The sequence below is a fragment of the Pipistrellus kuhlii genome, unplaced genomic scaffold (genome assembly GCF_014108245.1).
Source record: "Pipistrellus kuhlii isolate mPipKuh1 unplaced genomic scaffold, mPipKuh1.p scaffold_m20_p_2, whole genome shotgun sequence".
NCBI lineage: Eukaryota > Metazoa > Chordata > Mammalia > Chiroptera > Vespertilionidae > Pipistrellus > Pipistrellus kuhlii.
This window is the reverse complement of record NW_023425515.1, coordinates 164,530,823-164,557,134: the sequence shown is the minus strand read 5'-3', so window position 1 is coordinate 164,557,134 and position 26,312 is coordinate 164,530,823. Positions and strand designations below refer to the sequence as shown.

The 26,312-nt window shown below is 53.2% G+C and overlaps 1 protein-coding gene across 2 annotated transcripts in view; it reads left to right on the top strand.

Moving 5' to 3' along the window:
* Window positions 1-2,354: 2,354 nt before the first annotated feature.
* SLC1A7 (solute carrier family 1 member 7) overlaps window positions 2,355-26,312 on the top strand; it is a 42,333-nt gene continuing 18,375 nt past the window's right edge. The window contains exons 1-3 of one of the 2 annotated variants that reach the window (XM_045584615.1): window positions 2,355-2,740; window positions 8,142-8,221; window positions 24,169-24,384. In XM_045584615.1, the coding sequence (XP_045440571.1) occupies window positions 2,606-2,740; window positions 8,142-8,221; window positions 24,169-24,384 (431 nt within the window). In that variant the 5' untranslated portion in view covers window positions 2,355-2,605. The remainder of the gene's footprint in view (window positions 2,741-8,141; window positions 8,222-24,168; window positions 24,385-26,312) is intronic. The other variant, XM_045584616.1, reaches the window with a different exon arrangement.

The window sequence follows — 26,312 nt, the reverse complement described above, 5'->3', positions numbered from 1 at the left end:
TCAGCACTGACAGCTCTATCTGGGCCATAGTTCAGGGCCTCGGTAGTGCTCAAACATTCCCTCTCTCTAACAGGAATAAAGGCTTTGGAAGGTTGGCTTATTGAACTGAGGGATTCTTAGAAAGCACCGAGCCAATTTCTCCGATTCTAAGGATGGCAAGACGGAGGCCCAGAGAGGGCAATGTCACAGAGCTGGTTAAACTGGGCTAGAGCCCAAACCTGTTTGGCTCAGCGGTAGAGCGTCGGTCTGCGGACTGAAAGGTCCCAGGGTCGATACCGGTCAGGGGCATGCACCTTGGTTGCGGGCACATCCCCGGTAGGGGGTGTGCAAGAGGCAGCTGGTCGATGTTTCTCTCTCATCGATGTTTCTAGCTCTCTATCTCTCCCCCTTCCTCTCTGTAAAAAGTCAATAAAAAAATAAAAATAAAATAAAATAAATAAATAAACTGGGCTAGAATCCTAGGGCCCCCTCCCAGTCGGGAGCTCTGCCCAGGGCTTCAGGGCCTGCTCCCTCGTCCCCTCCACTTACACCCCCAGCAGCTCCTTGTGCCCCCACCCCACCCCGTCCTCTCCATCCATCACCCCTCCACCCCCTTTGTCCGGGGATGCAGGCCTTTTGCACACCACAGACTGCGCTCCCTGCTGTGTCTGACTGCCCCTAATGAGATTACGGATTCCCGGCAAAACAGACGAGAGTTAATCCCCTCTGGCTTTAAAGGGCAGGCCAGGCCACTAGAAAGAGCAAAAAGAAACCGTTTCTCTAAAATGCTAAACGCAGATGATAATCCCTGTTCAGCACGTAAGAGCTCACCACGGCTTTCATGAATGTTCTCTGGAGGGGATGTGGCACCAGCCCTAGTAAAGTAGATGCGGTATTACTATGCCTGTTTTATGGGTGGGGAAACTGAGGCATGTGAGCTTAAACGGCTTGCCCAGGGTTACACAGCCAGTGAGTGGCAGAGCTGTGACTTGGACGTAGGCCCCTCAGCTCTGCCATCTTTAAAAACAACAGGCCCTGCTGAAACCAGTTTGGCTCAATGGATAGAGCATCAGCCTGCGGATTGAAAGGTCCCGGGTTCGATTCCGGTCAAGGGCATGTACATTAGTTGCGGGCACATCCCCAGTAGCGGGTGTGCAAGAGGCAGCTGATCAATGACTCTCTCTCATCAATGTTTCTGACTCTCTATCTCTCTCTCTTCCTCTCTGTAAAAAATCAATAAAATATATATTAAAAAAACAACAACACAACAACCACAGGCCCCGAGAACACACAGAGGTCTTAGCTTGGGCTTCCCACAGCTCCCAGGAAGCGTCACAGCCAGCGGCAGAGCCGGCTGGAACTCAGGTGCACTGGACACAAAGCCCGCATCCCCCACACTTCAAAGGCTGAGCACCTTTGGACCCGTCCACCTGCGCATGTGGTGAGAACCACACCAACCTAGGCCTGAATCCGCTCTGCTACTTGCCAGACCTTGGCCCAGGGACTCTGGCTCCTGGGGTCTCCGTCTCCCTCCCAGTAAAATGAAGATCAGAATCCTAGGCTGCCGGGATGATTCTCCGGGACTCACACAGGTAAGGCAACCAGAGCAAGTCAGCACACAGCTGCCCTCCCCTGCCGGCCTGCTTGTCCCTTGCTGCCCTCCTCTGCACATGCTCATGACTCAACCTCTCTTTGCCTCAGTTTCTTCATCTGTAAAATGATACGTATTGCAGTATTGCACTTACTACTTGGGATTGGTGTTTATATTAAACCAGAGGCCCGATGCACAAAATTCATGCAAGTGGTGAGGGGTGGGGGGGTCACTCAGCCTGGCCTGCACTCTCTCCAATCTAGAACCCCTCAGGGGTTGTCTGATTGCTGGTTTAGACCTGTGGGATCACGCCTAAACTGGTAATCAGACATCCCTCTCCAATTTGCGACCACTGGCTCCTAACCGCTCACTTGCTTGCCTGCCTGCTCCCCCCTAACCACTCTGACTGCCTGCCTGCTCGCCCCTAGCTACCCTCCCCTGCCGGTCTGATGGCCCCTAACCACCTCTGCCTTGGCCCCCGCCACCGAAGGACATCCTGATGGATGTCTGATCTAATTAGCATATTACCCTTTTATTAGTATAGATGTGCTTGTATAAGTAATGTGCTTCTAGAATAACACCTGGTGCACAATAAATGCTTAATTAATGTTATCAGTTAATTGGCAATGAGCTAGCATCCTACTGCCTTACCTTCACTTCTTTCTGGAATGACGTGGGGGTCAAATCAAAACAGCCAAGCAAACGTTCTCTGGTTCCTCCCACCAGCCCCTGGTGCCCTCCCCTGTCTAAGAGGAGCACTTGGCTTTGAGGTCCGAGCCCCCAGACCACGTGGCCTGCTCTAATTTCCCAGGCCCTAATCTGCTCCCAGCTCCTAATGATGCAGCTGGTAATAGGATTGTGGCTTCCCTCTGGGGCAGCCACTCAGGCCATGGCCGAGTGGCTGGCAACTGGTGCTTAGCAACCCTGAGCACCTGCCTGCTGAGGAGCCAAAGCCCCCAGCCAGGACCCTGTGCCCCTGCTGGCCTCACATGCTTGGAATGGTGTTGTGCCCGGGGCCAGCAGGCTGGGCTCGCCATGGTGCCGGGTGCCATCCTGGCACGAGGGAGGGATGTTTGTAAGCGGAACGGACTGCTCATCCTGTCTGTGCTCTCTGTCACCGTAGGCTGCCTCCTCGGCTTCTTCCTGAGGACCCAGCGCCTCTCACCACAGGTCAGCCACCGGCATCACAGGGTCCTCCTTAGGAGGGGGTGTGGGCTTGAGGGTCTGAGGGTCACATCCCCCCTCCACGGCTCCCTGTAACAGCACCTTGGGTGAGTCACTTTGCCTCTCTGGGTCCCAGTTTTCTCATCGGTAACATGAGTGTGAAAAATACATTACAGGACTAGAGGGACAGCCAATAAAATGGCTGAGCAAGTGTTACAAACCGGCATCAGCAGATGAATGGAGGCAAGGATGCCTCATTAGCATAACTACGGGGCCAGGAGCTGTGGGGTCAATGATTCTCTCTCATCATTGATGCTTCTATCTCTCTCTCCTTCCTCTCTGAGTAAAAATATATTAAAAAAAAAAAAAAAAAAAAAAAAAGGAAAACATCCCTGCCTGGGAATTGGCACTGTTCCTGCAGTAACACCTTCAGTTATTTAGGAAGAAGTGTGGACGCTGGAGGCAGAGGAACCTGAACTTTGACCCTACTAAGAAGTAGCTGTGTGGCCCTAGGCAAAATCTTATCTCCTTTCGGCCCTCGGTTTCCTCATCTGTAAATGGAGTGGGGCACTACGTGTCTCTAGGATAGTTGAGGAGTAAACAAGGATCCATCAGGGCCTGGCACACAGTGGGTGCTTACTGAATGCTACCTCCCTCCCTCCTCCCTTGCCTACCTAAGTGCTACCTACATCAAGATCTTATACAACTTCTCCAGATCTGCCCATATCTGAAGTGCTAGTCTCCTCCCAGCCTCACCCCCGCTCGTCCCTCCGCTGTGGCCCTGCAGCCGGCTGTCTAGCCTCAGAGCCGCTTGTGTACGAGTCTGTTTCCCCAGCAGACTTCAACTGGCTGAGTATCACATGGGCTTTCTTGAATCAAAATGTGAACCTCGGTCAGTGCTTATCACAGAAAGAATGCTCAGCTATTAGCTGAATTAAACTGGCAATGGCACAAACCATCTGCTGTCTACTTTCTTTAATTTTCCTCAACAACAAAACTATATTTCCTGCAGGAAGATTATTTTGTGAAAACAAGTTGGAATGCTTATTATGAAAAGCCAAGCTCATCTGGGGCCTCCTTTGCCAGAGCTGCCTTCCCCATCTGTTTGGAAATGCAAATGTATTCCCATCGGAATCAACCTGCCAGATAAACCGAAGGAAGGATGTGGAGTCTTAGAACAATTATTTGGCAGAAATGGGCTTTCTCAAGCATCTTACTTTGAAATCCAGGATTTTGTTTGATCTCTGCCTGTGACTCAGAAACCAAGCCCTTCTTATTTTATAAGCTTGTGCAACAGGCACAAAATCATAAACAGTTTGCAAAATGATAGAAGGTCCTGTTTCTGAAAATAATTTACAAGATTTATAATTTGTAATATTGTTGAAGTAATTATCTCATTAAAAAATATAGGTCACTTTGAGAGTTCCAGTTGAATATGGTGAATTTACATCTGCACACATTTTCCTTTCCTTCTTGGATTCTACCAAAATTATAGTAATGGAATTTTTTTAATCCTCGCCTGAGGATATGTTTTTATTGACTTTTTAGAGGGGCGAGAGAGAAAGAGAGAGAGAGAGAAACATCGATATGAGAGAGAAACATTGATCAGGCCGGGACCGGTTTAGCTCAATGGATAGAGCGTCGGCTTGGGGACTGAGGGGACCCGGGTTCGATTCCCGTCAAGGGCATGTACCTTGGTTGCGGGCATATCCCCAGTAGGGGGTGTGCAAGAGGCAACTGATTGATGACTCTCTCTCATCGATGTTTCTAACTCTCTATCTCTCTCCCTTCCTCTCTGTACAAAATCAATAAAATATATTAAAAAAAAGAAAAAAAAGAAAGAAAAAGAAACATTGATCAGTTGCCTGTCTCCCACACACGCCATGACCAAGTATCCAACCTGCAGCCTAGGCATGGGCCCTGATTAGGAATAAAACCTGTGGCCTTTTGGTGTATGGGACGACAATGTTCAAACCAACTGAGACCCCCGCCCCCACCCCCACCCCAGCCAGGGCTAAATCTTTTCTTTGTTCTTTGAAGATATGAGAAAAGATATAGTGACATAAAATGGCACAATCCAAGAACAAGAAAGAGCTTTTGAAAAGTAAAAATAGATGAGCCAGGATTAAAAGATCAATAGCTGGGATAAAGTTGCAGAAATCTCCCAGAAAGTAAAACAAAAAGAGATGGAAACAGATGAAGAAAATTAGAATGCCCAATATCCAACTCTCTGAGAGTTTTAGAGAGCACTAAGAGGAAAAAGGGGAGACAAAATTCACGGAGAACACAAGAAAGTTTTTCAAAAATGAAAGGTAATATTTCACGAGAAGAAAGTGTACCTAAAATAAAAAGGTATTGTCAAGATTACAGAAACCTGTTGAAAAGAAAAAAGAAGAAAAAAATGATAGGTATGCACACACTATGAATTTTTTAAAAAGAAAGAAGAAAATCTCATACCATGGTTTATCACTTTAAAAATTAGAGAAAATTGGAGATAAACAGCTGATCCTTAAATGGTTCTGTGGGAATAAAATAAGTATCATGTAAAGAACAGGAAGAATAGCTGCAAACATCTTAAGCAACACTGGAATCTAAAGGCTAAAGGGAAATTCTTGTATTTATTTATTTTTAATGAATTTATTGGGGCGATACTAATTACAATCCCATAATACATCATCTGGATATCGTATTGTGTGTTCACCATCCCAAGTCAAGTCTCCTTGTGAGGAAAATTCTTTTAAACTAAGGGTCTTATATGTGGCCAAACTACTATCAGAGGTAAAGTAGAATAAAGGCATTTTTACTTAGAAGGACTCCCAAGTTTCCCTCCTATTCACTCTTACCGAGAAAGCTACCGAAGGAGATGCTCCCGAAAACCAAGGAAGTAAGACAAGATATCCAGGAAGGAGGGGAGAACATACAGGAGAAAGTCCCAGGATGACAGCAAATAAGAGGCCCTGGGACAGCCATGGGGCCTAGAGAGCAGTCCGTCCGAACCGGAGCAGGAAGATGGCGGGCTCTTGAAGGGCACAGATGTGCTTGAGTTCATAGAAAACACCCTTGTTGGGCCTTTTTATTTTTTATTGTTATTTTTTTTTTGTTTTTGTTGCTTGGACTTTTAAAAAAAAAATATTGAAGCATCTGGAAGAAATTAGTGAGTGGTTCACAGAAAACAAATGAAAAATCAGTCCATTATTAACTTGCAGGAAAGTTAAGTCATACAAGAAAGGTTGTACCAAAAAGGTTGTAGCATATTACTTGGCTCAATAGTGACTGTTAATTAATTTAACCAAAAACTGTGACATAATGGTGAAATGGTAGGAGGAAAAAGTGAAGAAGTCTTCATCTGTCGTGGCAGATGTCCAAAAGGGAAGTTAATAGATGTCAAAAAGATATACCTAGAAGTAGTATTATGACTGTATTATTTAGAAATAACAATACTAAGGAAAGCATCTAAAGGAGTTGAGGGTGGTTATTCCTGGGAAGTTGGGTTGGGATAGAGATGGGAGAGGAAGGGATGGCCTTTTATTATTATAGTGCTACTTAAATGAAAGACTATGCACACTGGTTAAAAATACATAGCCATTTTAATTTATTTTTTATTTTTTTAAAAATATATTTTATTGATTTTGTACAGAGAGGAAGGGAGAGAGATAGAGAGTTAGAAACATCGATGAGAGAGAGTCATCGATCAGCTGCCTCTTGCACACCCCCTACTGGGGATATGCCCACAACCAAGGTACATGCCCTTGACCGGAATCGAACCCGGGACCTTTCAGTCCCAAGCCGACGCTCTATCCACTGAGCCAAACTGGTTTCGGCTACATAGCCATTTTTTAAAACAGAACTTCTGTGCATCGGAAATGGTAGCAGAAGGGGCCTGGGAGGCCTGATTTCAGGTCCTCACTGATGCTAACTCACTCTGTGAAGCAAGTCACCTCCCTCTCCTGGCTCTGCTTCCTCAACTACAAAATGAGTCAGCTGGACTAAAAGAGCTTTCAAAAACCCTTCTCAGCACCAACATTCTATGATTTGGAGCTTTTCAAATCATCAGACCATTAACCAAGTGTGATGTTTGGCCTTTAAAAAAGTTTCAAGTACAACACTTCAATTTGGATGGTGTTTGACAGTCCTTGTACCAGCCTTTATCACACACAACCTCACCCTTGGATGAACGTGGCCTCACGCTAGGGTTGCCAGAAACAGCAAAACTGGACTAAATTAAATTTGAAAACAGCACACCCAGTTACATTTGAATTTCAGATAAACGATGTTTAGTATTAGCAAAAAACAAATATTAGGCTAAAACTGGTTTGGCTCAGTGGATAGAGCGTCAGCCTGCAGACTGAAAGGTCCCTGGTTTGATTCCGGTCAAGGGCATATGCCTTGGTTGTAGGCACATCCCCAGTAGGGGTGTGTGCAAGAGGCAGCTGATCAGATGATTCTCTCTCATCAATGTTTCTAACTCTCTGTCCCTCTTTGTAAAAAAATCAATAAAATATATTTAAAACAAACAAACAAATATTAGTTGTTTACCTGAAATTTACATTTTACTGGGCTTAGTAATCCCTTCCCATTCCACTGGCAGCGTCTGGTCACTGGATCTGGAGACCACTGACTGGGCAAGAATTTAGGACCCGAACGCCAGCCGCATAGATAGGCTGGACCCAGCAGCCCATGAGGAAGCCCAGCATAAGCACTCTATCCAGTAGGCGCTCTTCATACTGATGGTGTCTCACCCATCCAATCCAATTCCCCTTCAGCATTTTAGATGTGAGACGAGCTGTGAGAGGGGCTGTGTGGGGAGGCAGACAATGGACCCAACGCTGAATGAGAGACTGACTCAAGGAAACCATGGTGTGTTTGTGAGTCGGTCTCCTCATAAGCTAGACTGAGACCTGCAGGGCAAAGCGGCGCCTGTTTCATTTGTGTGCCCAGTGGGAGGCCTGGCACAGTAGGTGTCGAATGAACGTGTGAGCAGCAGGCAGCCCTGCCCTCACGCCTCCTAGCATCTCCTACACGGGACAGGTTTGTAGCACGACAGGCAGTGAGTGGGGCAGAGGCGGGGAGAGCGGTTATTACCGTGATTACTGAACACTGACTCCCCGTCAGGCACTCTGCCCAGGGCTTCCTGTGCAGCCTCTCACTGAAGCCTCCCAAGGACCCTTCCGGGTGGCTGTTACTCTTGTGTTACAGATGAGAAAACTCCAAGTAGCTTGCTGAAGGCCACACAGCCAGTCCTGAGGGGGCAGGGGTCAAGTCTGTTTGGCTCAAAAGCCCCAGACTTCCTCCACGGACTCTGCGGTGCCCGCTGTAGACAGGAAAGTGCGAGTGGAAGATGATAAAGAACTGAGCCACGGTGACGTCTGCAGCGCCTGCTATAACCTCACTCTTGATGTGTTTTCAGGAAATCAGTTACTTCCAGTTTCCTGGGGAGCTCCTGATGAGGATGCTGAAGATGCTGATCCTCCCGCTGGTGGTCTCCAGGTGAGGGGCCGGGCCTTTGGCCGGGGGGTCTGGGCGGGGAGGGGAGAGGAGTCTGTGCGCTTCTCTTGGTTCCCTGCTCCTGCTGTGAGCCACTGGACCGCCCCCGTGGGCCAGGGAGCCTTGATGGGCAGGAGACTGTGGCACAGGCTGCTGGAGCCTCAGGCGTCCAGTGGCAGGAGATAGTTCCGTCCCATCCAGAGGTTTGGAGTTACAGGATGAGACCTGACGCCAGGGTAGCTTGGGGGTTCAGGGATTGCTTCCCAGGGGAGGGGCTCTTTACAGTGAAAGTAGCCTCCTGCTCTTTCCAGCTCCATGGCTGCTGCCATTTCTGTTTGGATTTATGTATCTTCTATCATTGAAACTTTGTAGCATTGAATGGAGGCCTAAGCCGGCAAGGGCAGGCAGAAAGCTTGGCTTCCTCCAATGCTGGGGAAACCCAAGCCTCCCTCCTGCTCTTTGTGGCCATAGCCATCTTGGTTGGGTTTATTTGCATATTCATTCCTGATTGGCTGGTGGTCGTGGCTTGTGGGCATGGCTTGTGGGTGTAGCAGAGTGATGGTTAATTTGCATATTACTCTTTTATTAGGTAGGATAAAGCACAGGACTCTTGTTAGGCAGCTTAATCACTCTTCACCCTTGCTCATCCTTCCTGCCTCTTACTCTGTGTGGACCCTAGAGTCAGACAAAATTGGGTTCCCACCCTGGCCCTGCCATTTCTGAGCTGTGTGACCCGTCACTTAACTTAAAAGGGAATCCTGACGTCAGCGAGTCCGGGGTCTAGGTCCTAGAGCCGCTTGCACCACAAATCATCCTGTGACCTTGGCTGAGGCACTCCTCACTCTGCGCCAGAGTTTACCCGGCTTATCCAGTGACTAAGGGCCCACCCAGCTCTTTCCGCCAGACCAAGTGCTTTCTCGTGGGGGAAATGAAATGTGGCACTAACTTGAGAAAAGCCAGTGTGTGTTCATGCATTCCATTTGTTTATTATACAGTTTGGGCTGGTGCAGAGCAGCCGTGTCATTGAAAGAAAGCAGGGCTTTAACTTTTCCTCCCAAGGAAGCCTTCTTTGGGGGAAAATGACACATTTCTGAGCCTCCGTCGCCTGCGTCCCTGAACCCTGCTCCCTTTACCTTCCACTGGCCTATGATCCATCCATCCACCCAACCACCCATCACCCACAGTTCCCTCAGCTCCTGCTCCAGCCAGCCCAGGGCTGGGCATCATGGTCCTCATGGGGCACCCGGCCTGGTGCAGGGACTGTCACTCAGGGCTGAGCAAAAGATGCTTTGAAAATTCAAATGCCAGGCCTCATGCCAGGCTTACTGAGCCAGATTGCCAAGCGGCCCAAGCAGATGTTGATTTTAAAAGTTCCACAAGTGTTCAATGGTAAGAAAAAAGCAAAACCCTGATGTCTTGGGGTCAGGCCTTCGGGCTGAAGCCAAAGAGCTGGCGTGAGGCTGCTCTTCAGTCCCCGGGGCTCCCGGCTGGAACCCGGCAGGCCGGGCCGTCTGTGTGTGTTACGTGGAGAGGCAGGGGACCCGGTCCGGGCCCTGCAGAGGCTGCCACGGACACGGGTGGGCAGGACTCACGCAGGTTTGTGTCAGCGCTGAGGGCGCACCCACGTGTGCCTGAGTCAAGGTGGACTTTCCGGAGGGAGTGACGAGCTGTGGTGCGCAGTCAAAGCACCAAGAAGGAGGAGTCACCCACAGGGACTGTCTGCTGAGAGCAGAAGCAGAGGGAGGGGTTTCCTGAAACATCTCATCTGGGCCTTGGGGAGCCTGGGGAAGCTTTTTTTTTTTTTTTTTTTAATATATTTTATTGATTTTTTACAGAGAGGAAGGGAGAGGGTTAGAGAGCTAGAAACACTGATGAGAGAGGAACATCTACCAGCTGCCTCCTGCACATCCCCCACTGGGGATGTGCCCACAACCAATGTACATGCCCTTGACTGGGATCGAACCCAGGACCTTTCAGTCCGCAGGCCGGCGCTCTATCCACTGAGCCAAACAGGTTTCGGCGGGGAAGCTTTAATAGGGGTGTCGAACTCAATCAGAGAAGGGGCCAAAATCTAAAATCCAGCCTAAATCGCGGGCCGAATGGTTTACTGAACAGTCATAAACTGTCATTGTGATGGAAACGCAGCGGAGTGCAGTGATGACAGCTTGGTGCGGGCCACATTGCAAGGCCTGGCGGGACGGATTTGGCCCGCGGGCCTTGTGTTTGACACATGTGCTTAGAGAAACATTGGCCCCTGTGATGAACCAGGTGCCGCGCCGGGTGTTTTGAGAACATCTCCGATTTCATTCTCAGGAACACCCTGCGAGGAGCTCTTCCCACTGCACAGGGCAGATGTGACTCAGAGGCGAAGAGCCTTGGCTGGGGTCACCTTTCTGGCGAGAGACCCCAAAACCAAAGCGCCTGTTCTTGCCCCGGAGCCTCTTGCAGATCCGCAGCCACACCGCCGTGCTGTGTGCTCAGCGCCCGCCCTCGGGTGACTGAGCCTGACGGAGCCACAGCTGCTGGGCAGGCTGCCCTCGGCTGGCCTGTGCGTGCCTGTCTGAGGTGGGGCGAGGGCCAGGTGCCGGTTTGCAGCAGATTGTAGAGAGAAAAAGCCCAAGAGCCGGAATGTGCCAGACTGTGGGAAGAGTGACTGAACTGGACTCCAGCCGAGGTCAGCCGGCCCCTCCTCCCTCCCCCTGGGCCTCCCTTCTCTGGAACAAAGTGTCTCTGTGACTGTCCCCCCGCCAGATGGTGAGATCCTCCGAGGCAGGCATAGGATCTTCACATCCCTCGCTTCAGCCACCACCATCACTGCCCACACTTCCTGACATCTTTTCGTCTCTCTTTGCTTGTCTGTCAGACTTCTGTCTCCTGCAAACATCGTTACGCGGACCACCAGGTAGAGGTTAGCGTGAAGGGCACAGGGGAATACGAACCTGACCCGTAGTGTCTCGCATAAAAGCACAGTGATGTACATGGAGGGGAGGTGGCGACTGGCCCTACCCCTCTTTCAGCACCACGAGTGGCCAGTCCAGGTAGGAATACTGGCTTATCTCCATGTCATTACTGTACCAAAAACAGTGTCAGCACTCCATAAGGTGGTATGCCAGCTGTGACTGCAAATTCGGTTAACTAACAATACTGAGTACATCCAGGGATACATGCAGCATCAACAGTGGAGATAGGTCATCATTGATCATCTATTATCATAAAAGCATAATATGCTAATTAGATGGGACAGCCAAACAACCTTCCGGACGTCATTCTGGACGTCCTTCTTGGTTGTCCTTCCAGATGAAGCTGCAGAGGCGGGAGCTAAGGCAGAGGTGGTCAGGGTTGATCAGGCAGGCATGTGAGTGGTTAGGGGCAATGAGGCAGGCAGGCGAGTGTTTAGAGGTGATCAGGCAGGCAGGCAGAGTGGTTAAGAGTGATCAGGCAGACTGGTGAGCAGTTAGGGATAATGATCAGGCAGGTAGGCAAGTGGTTTGGGGTGGTCAGGGATGTAGATGAGTGGTTAGGGGTGATCAGGCAGGCAGGCAAGCAGCTAAAAGTGATCAGGCAGTCAGGTGAGTGATTAGGGCAATCAGCCAGGGGTCCTGGATTACAAGAGGGATGTCCAAGGGTCCCGGATTATGAGATGGTACAGGCTGGGGTGTGGCACCCTCTCCCTCCCCCTCCTGCACGAATTTCATGCACCAGGCCTCTAGTGTATCCATAAAGAAGAGCTGGGAGGATTTCACAGACAGAACCTTGAGCTAGGTCTTGAACGTAGAGTGGGTCTGACTAAGAGGAGAAGAGGGCCTTTGTGGAAGGAGGAACAGTATGGGCAGGAGTGTGGAGGAAGAAAAGTCTGTGGCATGGATGGGGACCAATGAGGTGCCAGCCTGCCTCCAGGGGCTGGGCAAAGGGAAGGGGTGGCAGGTCCTCCTGGAAGAGGGTAGAGCGTTTAGTGTCACACGTGTCAGGATTTGGGGCCCCAGCTTGCAGGTTATTGGAACTAGAAGGAAATTGTGTGTCCTCCCACTGCCCCCAAGCCATTACACTGCAGACCAGCCCGGCCACCTGGGTTCCAGCCCTCACGCCAGGCCCTGTCGCTCCTAACCACTCCTCATTGCCCCTAACCACTCACCTGCCTGCCTGATCAACCCTAACTCCCTCTGCCTTAGCTCAGAAGGCCGGAGCCCAGGACATCAGGCTTTTGCATTATTTTTTTCTAACCATTAGAACACTTGTAGTCCTGTTATTTCTTTATTATTTCTTTACTTTTTACATTCAATATTATTTTGTATTTATTAGTTTCAGGTGTACAGCATAATGATCAGACAATCATATACTTTACAAACCGCTCCTCCTGATATTTCTAGACCCACCTGGCCCCATACATATAATAGTTATCACCATTTTACTGACTATATTCCCTATGCTGGACTCCATGCCCCGTGACTATTGTGTAACTACCAAGCTATTCCTCTCTCTCTCTCTCTCTCTCTCAATAATTTGTTGTTGTTGAAAGTATTGCATATGTCCCCCATGTTCCCCCATTGACCCTCTCCAGCCCGCCCCCCCCCCTCCCCCAGGCTCTCATCCCCCCATTATCTGTGACCATGAGCCATGCATATAACTGGTCTGAATACAAGGTTCTTGGTTGATTACTTCCTACCCATCCACCCTCCCCTGCCTTCCCTCCGAGATTCCCCACTCTGTTCCAGGGTCCATGTCTCTGGATCCACTCCGTTCATCAGTTTATTTTGTTATTTGTGGAACTTTTAAAACCAACATCTGCATGGGCCCCTTGGCGGTCTGGCTCGGTACGCCTGGCATCTGAATTTCCCAAGCAGCTTTGGTGGTTTTGCTCAGCCCTGAGTGACGGTCCCGCACCAGGGCGGTTGCCCCATGAGGACCATGATGCCCAGCCCTGGGCTGGCTGGAGCAGGAGCTGAGGGAACTGTGGGTGATGGGTGATGGGTGGATCATAGACCAGCGGAAGGTAAAGGAAGCAGGGTTTGGGGACGCAGGGGACTGAGGCTCAGAAATGTCAGTTTTTCCCCCCACAAAGGTTTAACTCTCCTCAGGAGGAAATTTTTAAAGCACTGCCTTCTGCCCTCTACAAAGTAGTTCCCAATGTGGCTCTCTGCTTCACCGAGGCCAGGAGGACAATCCCTCACTCTCCAGTCCTCTAAGACAAAGTCTTATGTAATGTAGTCTCAGGAGTGACATCCGTCACCTTTACCATAGGCTCATGGTCAACAAACTTTAGCTCGAGAGCCACCTGCGGCTCTTTGGCCCCTTGAGTGTGGCTCTTCCACAAAATACCACGGCCTGGGCGAGTCTATTTTGAAGAAGTGGCTTTAGAAGAAGTTTAAGTTTTAAAAATTTGGCTCTCAAAAGAAATTTCAATCGTTGTACTGTTGATATTTGGCTCTGTTCACTAATGAGTTTGCCGACCACTGGGTTAGCTACGAGAAGCTCTCACACTCAGGGCGGGGAATTATATAGGGTGTGGATCACTGGGGGTCACCTTAGGGTTTGTCCACCTGCTCTCTGTCCCTGCACCTTCCTTCTCTCTCCCGCTATTCCGAGAAAATCCAGAAACCCTGCCCTCCTTGTCTTTCAAAAGTCACCTCTACTCGTGCCCAGTTCCTGGGAGTGGGGATTCTCAAGTCTCTCCAAATGGCTCATCAAGGAATTTCACCTTGTGAATGAGGATAAATCCCTTAACATGAAAAGAATTCTGGAGAATATCAAATTTTCTCTTTCACAGGGACATCACAGGGTCTGGCACATAGTAGGTGCCTAATAAATGCTTATTACCGGACTAAAGCACAGAGGAAGGGCAGTGGAAGTGGAATTCGGGGAAGTTTCATGACTAGCATTTGAACTGAGAATGTCAGGAGTTATCTTTTAAAGATATTTTTTACTTTAAAACATTAAGTAAGCAAATTACAAACATTTTGGCAAGCCTGGGGTGGGGAGGGGGGGAATCCTCCTGTTATCACACAGCCCTCATTCTGCCACTGTTATCTTTCCCCCTGTCTGTTTTTACCGTTCTTAGCAGTGACTGCGCCAGGCCCAGTGTGGGCCTCAGCTGACAGGTTCGGAAGCTCTACCTTGTCTGAGCCCCTGAGCTGGTCATGCCTGTCCCCTGATGCTGACAAGAGGCCCTATAAACCGAGTGCCCATTGATCACAGGGAAAAGGAAATGGCTAACAGCACAGGTGCGCACAGCCTCAGACCAGAGCATCCCTCCAGGGTCACGCTCCTGGGACCCCACGGGCTAACCCTGTTTGCTGGCTGGGGAACTCATCTAACTGTATACCCAACGTGGCTCCGGGTTTGCCATTTCCGGTGAATTTCTGGGGTCCCACCTGGTAGAGTCCCACCATACGTGCATTTAACCCAAGTGACTCAGTTACGAGGAATGCTGTGAAGAGAGAGAGAAATAATGTAAAGGTGGCAGGAGCTCATCCATTCAGAGCTATGCCCCCAATGAGTGTGCCATGGGAGGTGGGTCTGCTTGGCACCAGCCCAGCGCCAGTCCCCACCTGCCTCTCCGGGTGTGAGTGTTTCCCTGAGCCACTGTGATTCTCGGCTCTGAAACAGGGCTGCTCGAGTTTCATGCCATCATGGCCTCTGAGGGGGTGCTGACTGCTCTGGCTGGTCCCTAGTCCCCATCGAGCTACAGGGACGCCCTGCTCTGGCCCACGTCCCACCAGAGGGCTCCGTCATTGTTCTTCACAGCATCCTCAGTCATGCCCTGCGCTGAGCTCCTTGGGAGTGAGCCCTGGGCCCCTTTTTCCTCCTGACAGGCCAGCCCTGGGGACCTTTGGTGCCCAGACACCTTGGTGTACTTGGACCTGAACTTCAACTCGGAGGGGGCAAGGGTTGGGATCTCCGTCTCTTTCCCCTCAGAAGGCTCCTGAGCCTCTCTTGCAAATTGGTGCCCCTTCCCACAGCTCTGCAGGTCTGTGGGGCTCCAGGAGAGGCACTGGCATCAAAGCCCTCAAATCTCCCCCTTTCTCTGGACAATGAGTGCCTCTGAGCTTACAGCTGCCATTTGTAAAATTCTTCTAAAGACAAAAATCAGCTGCAAGGAGACTTGCTGTAAACACAGAAGCCTCAGACAGGATTTAGAAAATTCTGCCTCTCGTTACATTGGCACAGGACTGGGGTCCCTCGCCCACCGGTGGAGCCCGGATGGGCGCCGAGTGGTTTGCCACTCTCAGTTGTCTGCCGGCTGGCGCCGTGCTGACACACCTTCTTGCGTTGGAAAAGGCAAGCCTTTGTGGCCTGGGAGCCTTCCTTTCCCACTTCCTCCCAGGAATATCACCTGTCACTGCTCGGAGCCCTTTTCCTTTCCTTTTATTTTTATTTTTAAAAATAGATTTTTATTGATTTTATAGAGAGAAAAGGAGAGAGATAGAGAGCTTGAAACATCAATGAGAGAGAAACAATGACCAGCTGCCTTCCGCATACCTCCTGCTGGGCTTTACCTTGCGACCAAGGTACATGCTCTTTGACAGGAATTGAACCCTGGACTCTCCAGTCCATGGGTTGACACTCTATCCACTGAGCCAAACCGGTTAGGGTCCCTTTTCCTTTTAATTTATAGTTTAACCCAAAGAGTATTGTCAACTTTCTGTTCCTTTAAGCTTGGAGAATACTTATTGTTACTTTTGCAAAACTAAGGCTATCAGCTACTTTATTCTTTTTCATTTAAAATGATGTCGTAGGAATTGTCCTGCTGCACCCTCCTCTCCACGATCCTGTTTCACTCTTCCGCTCAGGGCTGGAGCGGAGTTTGCAAAGCCCCTTGGCCTTCACTAGATTTCCAGGATGCTGCCGGGTATGCTGTTAGGGCATCACCACGCCCCCCCCCCCCCCCCCGCCCCCAGCATTTTAGAATCACCTCGAGCTCCGTCATTTACCATAGCCTTAGCCTCAGCCACCAGAAGACACCATGCCATCTGCAAATTTACTAACAGGTGCTCGCGTTTGTGTGTGTGTGTGTGTGTGTGTGTGTGTGTGTGTGTGCGCGCGCGCACACGCGCATGACCCATTATAGCCCCACTGACGCTGGAGTTCACATCTAACCCTTGGAAGTCGACTGTTCTCACACATCCCCAGACCAGGGTGACACTGGGAACCAGGGGTGAGTCAAGTCAGCATCTGGATCCAGCCAGGGCCTCCAGTTCCCCACCTGCTTTTTGCCAAACCCTCCTCTCCCCTCGTGCTTCACTTTCTTAACCCGGGCAGCAGTCAAGGAAAACTGAATCCATGTGTTTGTGATTCACTGAGGCCGAACATGGCAGAATGTCTTGTAAGCTCTCTCTCTCTTAACAAAGAAGTCCGAGTGCGTGTGTGGGTTTCTGTGTGAAGGCATGGTGTGTCTTTACATGTGTGTATGGTGTGTGTGTCTATATGTATGCACGTGTGTTCCTGTGTATACATTCTTTCCCCTTTCTATTTCTTATAAGAGTGTTAAGCTGATTTTTCTTAGAATCGGGAAATCATATTTGGCCACAGAAACCCAACACTCCCTTCTCCCCCTTCCCGAGGAACTCCAGTTTGGCAGAAAACTCCCAAACACCCACGTCCGAACTTATTGGATGGTCCTGGGCCAAGCAGCCGTCAAAGTCTGGTTTGGGAGCCAGGGCTCAGGGGGCAGCTGCCCCAGGCTGCCTGGGACCAACCGTGAGTGGGAGAGAGGCAGGAGGCGGGCAGCCCGTGCTTCTGGACTCTGCCCCTCACGCCCTGGGCATCTGTTCTTAGCAGAACTCTGATGACCTCTCCGATGGGGCCCTGGGGTCTGTCTCTGGCCCTCTTGCCCAGTCAGCTGACTGCCTTACGCATCCAGAGGGGACACATGGCCAGCGGCGGGCTGCGAGGGGGGTCATGTGCCTGGTGACTCTGATAAAGTCCCAGGTTTTATCATCCCTCGCAGACTCCCATGCTCTTTCCCCCTTCCAGGGAGAGTTCCTGCTCATCCTTCAAGGACCCTTTATAAATTAGGCTTTATAGATAAATAAATGAATAAATGATAAAGTGAAACCAAAGAGGCGGGGTGTGTCTGGCTCCAGAGGGCAGGGCCAGCAGGCACCTCCTCTAAGAAGCCTACCCTGACTCCCAGCCTGGGCTCCCCTCTCTCCCTGGCCTCTCTCAGCCCCAGCCATGGCCCAGGGCTTTGTGTTGTCTCTTCGCCCACTAATGCAGAGCTCCCTGAGGACCACAGACTCGCCTCATTCGGTTCTGGAACCCCACAGCACCCTGAGCACAAGTTCAGCTTGGGGTGGGCTGCACACGTACCTCAGTCTGGGGAGGGGGAGGGGAGGTTTTGCAAAAGCTCCTGCTGTTCTCTGCGGAGAACTGGAGGGGCCTCCTCTGACCCAGGCCAGAGCCTGGGGGGTGGCACCAGGGGCCCAGCTGGTGGAGGAGGACCCGGGGGCCTGTGTTCTCACAGCCTCCGGGGGGCCTTTCCTGCCCGATGGGGCTGGGCTCCTCACCGAGCACGTTCACGCTCGTCCTAACCAGCCATGATGGGCGGCCCACGGAAGCTGCTCCTATTGGCAGGGGTGACAGTCGTAACTGTGGAGCTAAGTAACGGACACGCTGCTCCCTCACACCTGCATTCTTGGCCTGTGGAGGGATGAGAAGGGGGGAGAAAGGGGCAGGGGCTCAGCTCACGGGGAGCTGGGATCCTGACTTGGCCCTTATTTCCCAGAGGAAAGTGGCTGAGAGTGGTGGACGGTCAGGCCGCTCTGAGCTCCCTGAGGGCGGCAGTGGAGCTTCCTCCAGCTTTTGCTTTGGATCCAATTCAAGCTTGTTTGTAAGTCCCGGTCAGGCACTGTCCCCGTGCCCAGGGCCATGGAAGGAGGGAAGTTATTGTAGTTGGGGATGCCAGGGCGATGTCCCACCAGGCCCGTGTCTGTCTGTGCACGGCTCCTTCTCTGCTCTCCCGCCCCACCTCCCCCATGGAGTCTAACGTGAAGCCAGAGGTGGGCTGGAGGGGGCTGATGGGGGGGTATAAAGGGAGACATACGTAATACTTTCAACGATAAAAATGTATAAATAAATAAACGAATAAATAATACAGTGAAACCAAAGAGGCGGGGTGTGTCTGGCTCCAGAGGGCAGGGCTGGGCCCCGTGAGGGGGATTCTCCGGAGGCAGATTTCCTTCTGGCGCCAGGAAGGACATTCTAATAAGCATAACCATGGAGGTGGTGAGCTCGCCATCCGCCGAGGTGTGCAAACAGAGGCAGCGGAGGGATTTCTGCCCCTGGCGTGGGGGCTCTGGGACCAGATGACCCAGACTTGAGCCAAGTGGGGAGCCTGGGCATCTTGCCGCCAGTCTCAGAAGGCGCTGGCTCAGGGCTGGGAGTGTGGCAGGGCCATCTGGGACGCGTAATTCCGCACAACGTGGCACTTGCCGTCAGCTGCCGGCCTGTCATCTGCTCAGGGGGAAAGCAGGCCACGGCGCTTGGCAGCAGAGCGCAGGGGCCTCCACGGACCCCAGATGCCTCCTCGGCCGCCGGCCTGTCAGGTGGACTCCCTGCAGCTGCAGCCCGGAGGCCGGCCGGGGAGAGCTCCCCGGGGTCAGCCGAGGCCAGAGCCCAGGGACTTGGCCGCGGGGCTCCGAGCTCCTTCCTGCCTCTCCCATCCCCGGGCCAGCATGTGGTGATGGTGGACGCTGTCATGCTAGGAGACCACGTTCAAATCCACTTGCTCCCTGAGTGACGTGAGCAAGTTCGCTGCTTCTCAAGGTGGATCCTTGCAGGGCAGGGCAGGGCAGGGCAGCTCTGTTTGTTAGAAAGTCATCCCAGGTGCTGAGCCGAGATCTGCTTCCCTGTGGCTTTCCCCATCACCCAGCGCCCCCCAGGCCTGCTCTGCCCAGGCTGCTCAGCTCTGCCCCTCCAGGCCTGCCTCACGGTCACCTGCCACCTCCCCAGCTGCCCTCTGTGCCACACGCCCCTCCCTCCCTGGCGTCAGGGCAGGTCCATGTCCTCCTTGACGAGTTCCCCAGGCTCCTGGCCTCACAGGCTCAGCACCGACCGACCGACCGACCGACCGAAGGCCAGTTATTCTTCAGCTCCATTCCCCAGGAGACCCAACAAGTGGAAGCAAACAACCCTCACCCGACCCCCGGGCCCTTCCCACAGGCTGCCCCTGAGGCCCCGCCTCCCCCTCCCTCTTCCCCCCGAGTGAGTGCTCTCCAGCCTGGAAGCCAAGTACGGCCCAGCACGTGTCCATGCTCAGTTCCATCATGTCAGAATTGGCGCGCGGTCCCCGTCTGCTGGGGTCTGCTTCGTCCCAACTCCCTCATCCAAGACATTAGCTGTTCCTCCCAGCTTCCTGTCCTCTGTAAATCCGATCCACATGCTGACAGTGGCCTCGGCCAAGCCATTGATAAAAAAAAAACAACAACCAGCCGGGAAGGAGAGGGCCGAAAGCAGAGCCTGGAGCGCACCTCCAGAGACCTGTCGGGTTCGCACTGTCTGTTACAGTCATTCCCCAGAGTTCCCCTGTGTTCCCCAAAGTCTGCTGCCCGCTGCCTCAGTGTCACAGAGACGCACAGAGCAGGGGCATTCCCCTAACCCTGGCCAGGACACCAGAGCCGGCCCAGAGGGCCTGTTTGCAGGGAGCTCACAACAGGCGCTCAGGGCCATCCCAGCTCACACTTTGTCGTTCTAACAATGGAGTCCAGCCTTCCACCCCCGCTTAACACCACGCACATCAACACACCTGCACCCAGGCCAGGCCCGGCCCGCGGCTCTGCGGACCCAGAACTGAGCCAGATTCAGCCCTTCTCTGGAGGTGCCCCAGTCTGCAGGAGACCAGAGAACAGTGGATGTGAATAGATAGAATGTATTGAATACGTATTATTCTAAACCTAGATTAACCTTCACAAAAAAAAACCAAACAAAAAAACTTCATTGTCCCCATTCCATCCTCCAGTGGACACTGAGGCTCAGGAACTTGCCCAAGGCCTCCCAGTCAGTGGGGGGCGCAGGCAGGAGCACGCTGGAGCTGCCCAGGGTAGCCTGGAGGGCTCCTGAGGAAGGTGGTGCCTGAGTGGAGATGAGACATGAGTAGCAGCAGCAGAAGAGCAGAAAGGAGAGCAGGGAAGGCAGGGGACTGGGTTCCTTCCTGGCTTCACTGAGCACCATTCCCACCAGCCTGCGGTGCATCAGCGCTGGGGACTCAGGCAGAGCGCCCGCCCGTGACACCCTGGGAAGCACGGGGTGCCCTGGGGAGGAAGGAGAGAGGGCTGTCAGGGAAGGCCTCCTGGAGGACGTGCTGTCTGACTGATTTTGGAAAGGGTAAGTGGAAAGGACAGGAAGGTGGACGGGGAGACAGAGATTCCAGGCTGAAGGAGCAGCCAGGACAAGGTGGTGCAGGGAGAAGTGGGGAAACAGGTGCTGGAGCGGCCCGGTGAGAGGAGGGGGTGACCTGAGGCCATGACGGAGTCTGTGACCTGCTCCCGAGGGCTCCGCACGGGGAGGCAGCCCAGCCCCAGCAGCCGGAGTGAAGCGCGCAGGCAGCAGTGGGTCACAATGCCCACGTCAGGGTTGGTGTGAGAACCGGTGCGAGTCAGCAAGCGGCCTTTCTCCCCCCACGGGGAGCCTGGCAGTTGGTGCCTCCCTTCCCCCACCCGGGCATGCGGAGCAGTTACCAGATTGAAACAGATGCCTCCTCTCCTGGGACCCTGGAGCCCAGCTCACTCTCCAGCCACCCAGTCTCTCCCTGGGCTGGGCGGTACCAGGTGGCTCAGGAGGGAGCCCGGGCTCTGAGCTCCCGGGGCTCTTCCCCAGGGCCTCTGGGGAGCACTTCGCCATGCTGGGAGTGGGGACGCAAGGTGATCTCTCCTCTCCTCACCATAAATCACGGAGCCAGAAGGGACACCGAGGTCATCCTAATGGAAGCTCCCACTCAATCGGGAGGCCCTGATCTAGCATCCCAACAGGTGGCCACCTCCCAACGGGAGGGCTGGCCCCTGGGCCAGGTCACGAACTCTGACAGTTGAACTACAGAGGCGGTACCTGGTCTGAGCCACATTAAAATCCTGGTCAGCCCAAACCAGAAGACCTTTTTCTTGCACAGGAGTCCAACCAAGTCTGTCCCGCAGAGAGGCACTGAGGGAGACGGGGTAACGGACAGGGGCTCCGGAACCACAGCCTTGACAGCTTACCAGCTGGGAGGCAAGGCCAGTTACCTCCGCCAGCTGAGCTTTATTTTCCTCATCTGTGATAGATCCTCCCTTCCTCCAGTTGATGGACAGATGTAAACCCCACCTGCGGGTTCCTGAACTCTGAACCACCAATCAGCACCTGCCAAATACCCTAAGACCCCGATTCCTAAGTCGCTAGGTCCCTAATCACCAATCAGCGCTGCTGAGTGCCCTAAGCCCCGCCCCCTATCCTTAAAGGTGCTTGTACCCCGGCCCTCACTCTCTTCCGCCCTTCTCGCTGGAAGCAGCCAGCAGGGGTACTCTTCCCTCCAAGGAAGCCTGTGTGTGTCCTGCCATCCCGTCTCTGTCCCTTCTCTATTTTATCAATCTGTAACTCCCACGGCACAGCCCAATACGGCCGTGCGGGGTCATAGAGAATGACTTCTCCCTTGAAATGTGGCTAGTGCACCTGGAACTGAACTCCTTAAAAAATGAATAGAAATTAAAATGTAAAGGCCTGACGCAGTTTTATAAACATTTGAATAGACATTTTTATATTGACTTCACATTAACATGTTTTGAATATACTGGGTTAAAATAGTATGATTAATATCACCCAAAAGAAATTTCGCCGGTTTCTTTCGCTTTTTTGATTTGCCTACTAGAACATTTTAAACTACAAATGTGGTTCACATTATAATTGTGTAAGGCAGCACCGACTCAGAACATTAAGGACCAAATTAGGTGGCTGTTCAGGTGTTTGGGGACAGTTAAGCTCCAGAAAAATGACGGCTTCTGTGGCTGCTGGGTTCTCGGGGTGGGGGTGGAGGTGTTTTTCCGTCATACAAGCAAGACAAGCTCGTCCTAGAAATAACAGAGAATGTGGAAAACATGAAAAACAAAACAAAAATTACCCATAATTCCATCACCCCCAAACAGCTTCCTTTCTAGAGCTTTTTTTCTAGGCATGACCATGTGACCTAATACTCCCGCCAACTACCCTGCCCGGCTTTAGGGTCTCAGAAAGGCCACTTTAACAGTTTGGCCCAAAATTCTGAGACCTCCAGGGGCCCCCACCAGCTGCTGGCAGGCCTTTGACCCTCCTTTCGTACCCCTGAGCCCTGGTGTGTGACTGGGGCAGGTCCTCCTCTCAGAGCCCTGGCTTCCCCTTTGGACCTTGCTGGGGGGGATGCTGTGGGAGTCAGGGGACAGTGTGGCCCTGGGCTTATGTGCTGGCCCTGGTCTGGGGATAATCTCTCAATGGATAATGATTGTAGGGTGGCCCCCCAATTCCGCTGGCCATACAATCTCATTCTAAGCCCTTCAGGATCTGTGTCTGAGACCCACCCTAAGCCCACGGCAAACACTTCGTTCATTGACTCCTTCGTTCATTCATTCATTCACCCACTCCTTGATTCAGCAGACTGCTGGCAAGCTGTACTCTGGCGGGGTCCTGTGCCTGGACCCAGCATTGAATCAGATCTCAGCCCAGCTCTAGAGGCATTTCCAGGAAGTAGACAGCAACTTAGTAAGGTGGGCCTGGGACAGGGGCAGCATAGGGGCGGTGGGACCCCAGAGACGAGGGCTTCATCCTACCTGGTAGTCAGGGAAGACTTCCTGGAGGAGGAGACACTTAAGTGGTGTCTTCCCAGAAGAGCGAGCCTTTGCTGCAGCGAGCAGGGCAGAGCAGGATGCTCCCAGGCGGCAGTTACCGCCTGGGGTTGGGAGAGGCTAACTCTGCTAAACCTGATGCTGGCGGCTGCCTGCCCACAGCCTGAAGATAAGAGGGGCATGGCAGGGGAGGGATTATCTGTTCTTGTTTACATGATTAAAACCAGACAAATAGTTCCTGTATCCAAAAGAATGAAAGGGCTTTGGGGGGGAAATCCTTTTGGCAGCAAAACAAAGCACGAGCATTTCCTTAACTAACCTCTCCTTTCCCGCTCTCCCTCCCCTCCCACAGCCGGGAGAGGAGCAGCTCTAGGCTGACTTGCACTGGGGGGGTGGAGTCCGGGTCAGGTGGGCCCAAGAGGAGAGAGACCCCCCCTTCACACAGCCTCTCTCAGGGGAGTCTGGGTCTGAACACTCACCCCAGGTGGCCACAGGGGGCAACCTCTCAGGGAAATCTAACCATGGCCACTTATTATAGATTGAGATCCCGAGGCCCAAAGATGGGGGAGTGAGTGACTTGCTTGCCTGAGGTCTCATAGCCAATGGGCAGAGCGAGGACTTGGACCCAGGCCACCAACTCAGAGCGCTAACACATTCGTTCACTCCCTCATTCATTAGTTTACGCAGCAAGCCTGCCGTAACCACCTACTTGGCGGCAGTGCCAAGAGCCCCACGATGAGTCCGATCTGTCCCTCCTCTCACACGTCCTCGGTCTGAGGAGGGAGACGGACGAGAAACAGACCAATGGGCCCCTCCCTCTGGGGGAGAGGCGGGCAGTCCAAAAAAATTTGACCAAAGAGGTGACACTGCACCCAGTCTTACCCAGTAGGTAGGAGTTAAACAAGTGAAGGAGGCTGACCAGAGACATCCAGCAAAGGAAGCAGCACATAGAAAACAGAGGTGGGAGAGGGCTTGGCGGCTGACCCTGGACCTGGGGGAGAGAGCCGAGCAGGGGAGAGGCTGGAAGGAGCAGGAGAAAGGGATCGCTGGGGATGGAGGGGTCCCCATGCCTACATGCACCATGAGGGGGCTGGGCAGAGCCAGGAGGGTGGCAAGGGCGGGTACGCTCAGGGCCTGCCCCACCACAGACCCTGCCCCACATTGCCCTCCCAGCTTGATCTCCGGCCTCGCCTCTCTGGATGCCAAGACCTCCAGCCGCTTGGGCATCCTCACGGTGGCTTACTACCTGTGGACCACCTTCGTGGCAGTCATCGTGGGCATCGTCATGGTCTCCATCATCCACCCAGGCGGGGCGGCCCAGAAGGAAGAGGCGGAGCAGAGCGGGAAGCCCATCATGAGCTCAGCCGACGCCCTGCTGGACCTCATCCGGTAACCTGGCACCCACACCCTGCTTGGGGGCGCCGATGCCATGCAGGCCTGGGGGTGCTGGCTCCACAGGCCCCGCCCACATCTGCCAGAGGGCAGGGGAGGGGCTGCTCCTGATTCCTCCTGGTAGCCAGGGGGCAGCACCGAGGCCACCCTTTGCTCCTCCAGCCCCTCCCTGTGCTCCCTCAGGGCTCACAGGACACCGTCTGCCCCACCAGGCGAGAGCTCCTCCAGGGCGGGTGGGGCTGCTCCTCCGGGGGCCAGCCCCGGGCACAGGGGCACAGTCCTGTCAGGGAATGCCTGCAGACTGGCGGGCTCGCTTGTGCACACCTAGCTTCTCAGGTGAAAAGCCAGCAGTCATGGGCCCCTCCGCACCCCACCTGCTTTTGGTGTGTGTGTGTGTGTGTGTTTAATTTTATTGATTTTTTTACAGAGAGGAAGGGAGAGAGAGAGAGAGAGAGAGAGAGAGAGAGAGAGAGAGAGAGTTAGAAACATCGATGAGAGAGAATCATTGATCAGCTGCCTCCTGCACACCCCCTACTGGGGATGTGCCCACAACCAAGGTACATGCCCTTGACCGGAATCGAACCCGGGACCCTTGAGTCCGCAGGCCGACACTCTATCCACTGAGCCAAACGACTGGGGCTTTGGTCCCCTTTTTTACAGAAGGGAATGAGGCCGACAGAGGCGATGTGACCTTCCCAGGGTCATCCAGCAGGCAGTTGTGGAGCCAGACGTCAGCCAGGCCTGACTGACTCCACGGGCTGTGCCTTTTCCCTGCACTGCCCCCTCCCACCCCCCCACCCAGCTCTGCTCACCGTTTGTTTCGGGGCCCTGCCTTCTCCTCCCAGAAGAGAAGGCCCTGCAATATGCCCCCATCTGACTCCCCTTCCCCAGCTCCCGCAGGCCGCACCCTCTCCCCGGCTCCCTCACCCAGGCTGGCCCCGCGCCAGGGCACTCCGAGCCGGCCCAGCTCTGGAGGAGAGAAAAGCCACGGACAGACACAGACAGAGGGGTGGAGAGAGGGTCACAGACAGTGGGGTGGAGAGGGTCACAAACAGTGGGGTGGAGAGAGGGTCACAGACAGTGGGGTGGAGAGGGTCACAGACAGTGGGGTGGAGAGAGGGTCACAGACAGTGGGGTGGAGAGAGGGTCACAGACAGTGGGGTGGAGAGGGTCACAGACAGTGGGGTGGAGAGGGTCACAGGCAGTGGGGTGGAGAGAGAGACACAGACAGTGGGGTGGAGAGGGTCACAGACAGTGGGGTGGAGAGGGTCACAGACAGTGGGGTGGAGAGGGACACAGACAGTGGGGTGGAGAGGGTCACAGACAGTGGGGTGGAGAGGGACACAGACAGTGGGATGGAGAGGGTCACAGTGGGGTGGAGAGGGTCACAGTGGGGTGGAGAGGGTCACAGACAGTGGGGGGAAGAGAGAGACAGACAGTGGGGTGGAGAGGGTCACAGACAGTGGGGTGGAGAGGGTCACAGACAGTGGGGTGGAGAGGGACACAGACAGTGGGGTGGAGAGGGTCACAGACAGTGGGGTGGAGAGGGTCACAGTGGGGTGGAGAGGGTCACAGACAGTGGGGTGAAGAGAGAGACAGACAGTGGGGTGGAGAGGGTCACAGACAGTGGGGTGGAGAGAGGGTCAGAGGAGGCAGAGCTGCTGCTGTGAAGGACAGCAAGCCTGGGAGGGCAGGGGAGGCGGGGCAGGCTGTGCACAAGTCCTGAGCGGAGAGGGAATGTCCTTGGGAGAAGCCACAGCCCATTCAGGAGATGGGGGGGTTGGGGGGGCACAATCGCTGGAGGCGGCGGTGGGGCACGGTGAACCAGGCCAAACCGTGTTTTGTCCTAAAGTGGTTTTTAAACATAGGAGAGGCCTGATCCAGGTCAGAAGGCTCGCTGCCTGACTGAGGGTCGGGAGGAGGCA